This window comes from Arachis ipaensis, chromosome B08 (genome assembly GCF_000816755.2).
Source record: "Arachis ipaensis cultivar K30076 chromosome B08, Araip1.1, whole genome shotgun sequence".
Lineage (NCBI taxonomy): Eukaryota > Viridiplantae > Streptophyta > Magnoliopsida > Fabales > Fabaceae > Arachis > Arachis ipaensis.
In genome coordinates this window covers 114991356-114994518 of record NC_029792.2, presented here as the reverse complement: position 1 = coordinate 114994518, position 3163 = coordinate 114991356, and the positions used below count along the sequence as shown (strand labels likewise).

Sequence of the window (3163 nt, the reverse complement as noted above, 5' to 3'; positions counted from 1 at the left end):
TGTCACTGAAAAAATTACCACTTTTTGTGAATATTTACTAAACAAATCAAGCATTTTGCGTCCATGCAAGTTTTTGTTATTCTCTGGGTAATTTTGGTACTTCGGTTAATAAATAAGAACCACAACAAAAATTACACTATAGCATACCTTGTTTCCGAGACAACCCATGATTCCGCGACTGGTGCAACATATTCTCAAATGGCCTACATACTGAACAAGCTCCTTTCGCATCCAAACACAAACGAAAATTCCAACCATTTGCTTACAAGCAACAAGACTGTATTTCATCTGACTTGTGGCCAAAACAGAAATAGGGATATTGTCATCATCTTCTTCAGTGGAAGAATCATCTGGCTTTAAATTCGGTTCTTGGCAGCGGAAACAGAAATCCTTAGAGGCCTTCCTTTCCATTTCAAGAACACAGTTACAACTTTTTAGCTTCCTTCCATTTAGCTTCTTGAAAGTCTTCTTAATCTTCTTTAAAGAAGGCTTTTGGAAAGACAAGGAACTACCAAATGATGCTGTGGATTTCAGTCCTTTGGAAGACAAATCATGAGATCCATTGAGTGATTGGTTGATTAAAGCAAGCCATTTTGCAGCCGGTTCATTATCCTCGAGGACTAGCACGTTTCCCGCATTCAATGGAACAATCTCTTGAAAGCTAAAAGGGTCGAGAAAGAAATTTGGATATTAATTTAAAAATATATGAATTTATATGTATTTTGTGGATTCGTCACTACATTTATCAGTTATATTGGAAAATACAGCAAAAATTGTAGTACTTTGTTTCAATACAACTGAACAAGAACCTCATAGTTTTGAACATTCAAAATGGCCTTTTTACTGTATTTAGTTATCCAACTTAAAAGCATATCATTGATTTGAAAACTTATTCCTGGATTAAAATAATTTGAATTTGATGTTAGATAGACCATACCCTAAGACATATATGTCGTGTTCATTTCGGACCTGGAGAAAATCACTCAAATCAAGGTTCCCATTGGGACATTGCCCTCCTACATTCCAAGTTGCTGCAAAAACTCTAAAGATTAAAAAGAGTCAAATGACCATGATCTAAACTTGGTATTTTATATTGTGACAGTAACAGACTGTCATAAAAAACTAAAACCAATAATGAATAGAAAATTTCACAAAAATACCTGAAATTATGAATTGCTTCAACAGAAGACATAGAAGACTCTGAGATGCAGTTTTCAATTGACGAATCAGGAATTGCATCTGCAAATAATTGCCAAGGGAGATATTGGTTTTAGAATGATGATACTATTGAAAAATTGATAAGTGCAAGGTCACCTTTTCTTTACATGTTCCTTCAGTAATAAGAAAATATAAATACAGTGAAAGTTAAAGGTAACAAAGATGTATAACTCATTCTTGCACATTAGCTTAAAGTCTAAACCTGAATATATTCTGATTTTTAGATCAAATCACAAGATGCTCCACACTCTCTTATACAGTTCTAATTAAATTAGATGTTGATTCAACCATAGATAGATCATCAATCTCTTTAACATTATTACAAGAAAAAAGTAAAACAAAAAATTCTCCCTGCCACAAAGCACGAAAGGCATATGCTTTTCTTAATCCCAGCCTATTATCGTTTTACTGTGAGAAGGAATTTTGATTCCCCGGATAAAAAGGAGAGAACTTATGAATGAGTAACATAGAAAATGAAAATGCATCTACCATTCTTGCTTCATCTAATACAGAATCTAAGACCCAACCCGGAATATATTCCAATATATCAAATAGCCTTGGATGTTCCACTCGACGAATTTTAAGTTTCTCTTAACAGTCGCTAAATCCAGCTCATCTCCTAACCTTTACACTTCAGATGATTATTTAACAAGAGATAGAAGAAGCAAGAAAAAAAAGAAAAAGATAAAAGGTTCCATTCTAAGGGAGACAATAACAAACAGAACAGTAGTTATTCTGATAACATTCTGTTCAACAGAAAATTAGTGCTTGCAAACACTCCAGGAGAGCAAATTGAATGTCGAATGGTATCTCCAAAATAAAAATTAACAATGTCTATGATGATCTCCCATGCCATATTGACAAAAAAAAAACAAAATAAATAAACAAACGATAAAGAAACATTTTTCTAGGTTTTCCATATCCATAGATACACAACTAAAACGTTTTATGCATCTATTTAGTAAAACCAAAAATGAAATTCCATGGAACTCACCAAGTGAATCAACCAAATCTCTTCCAGTTGTGCCTCCATTTCTCTCTTTCATCGTCAAAACTTTCCAAATAAACGACTGAAATCACATTCAGAAAAATATTTAGAACAGTAATATTCAAACCTATAGAAAATTAGGATTTTTTTTTTTTTTAAAAAAGAACAGTATGTGTAAAAAGAAGAAACCTGCTTTCTTCTCTGGTGAGTGCTTGGAATCTTGTCTGAAACTTCTTCTTGTATGTCCTCAAATTCATTGTCCATCTACAAATATTGTGCTGGAACAAATTGATACATGCACACAGAGAACACCTAAATTAACAAAGAATGAATTAAACAAAGATTTTAGTGCAAAACTATGTGACAGGTACTATTTAATTCCTCATCATGAAATAGCAGATACACAAAATGACATTCATATGAAGAAAGAATCCATAGCCTTCTAATGCAATGCACTTCCAGCCAGCATCAATAACAGAATAACAGAACTGAAGAAAATATAAATAAATAAAACCTTAATATAATTGTTGTTGTAGAACTGAAGAAGACTGTGTTGTGGTGTACAATTAAGCAACGGTTTTCCCAATTGGTTGTTCCGAAGAGTGAGAGAATTGAAGTTACCTAAACCCTATAAAAGTAATAATTGATGATGATTCTGAAAAGCAAAGAAGATGAGAGAGATATAAATGGGTGAACGTGGAAACGTGGGAGTTGGGTGTTTCTTGCTCAGGAAATTGGAACGAGATGTTCAGGGAAACACCCCAAAAAGGGGAAACAGTCAAACAGGAGAATAGAATATAAAACAGAATCTCATGTGTCCCTTCTTCATTTCACATATTCTTTTTCTACAAACGGAATATCTATAATATATTACAAAAAAAAAATTATTTATACATTAAAATAAATTACTAAAATCAGTTTTTATATATTTATGTATAAATATATAAAATAATAGGA

General features: G+C 32.5%; 1 protein-coding gene across 3 annotated transcripts in view; it reads right to left on the bottom strand.

The window, feature by feature from the left end:
- Positions 1-3001, bottom strand: part of LOC107614082 (type I inositol polyphosphate 5-phosphatase 10) — a 4689-nt gene extending 1688 nt beyond the window's left edge. The window contains exons 1-6 of one of the 3 annotated variants that reach the window (XM_016316313.2): positions 2721-3001; positions 2396-2518; positions 2213-2288; positions 1161-1239; positions 938-1042; positions 148-661 (exon numbers count right to left, since the gene is read on the bottom strand). In XM_016316313.2, the coding sequence (XP_016171799.1) occupies positions 148-661; positions 938-1042; positions 1161-1239; positions 2213-2288; positions 2396-2470 (849 nt within the window). In that variant the 5' untranslated portion in view covers positions 2471-2518; positions 2721-3001. The remainder of the gene's footprint in view (positions 1-147; positions 662-937; positions 1043-1160; positions 1240-2212; positions 2289-2395; positions 2519-2720) is intronic. The other 2 variants (XM_016316312.2, XM_016316314.2) reach the window with 2 other exon arrangements.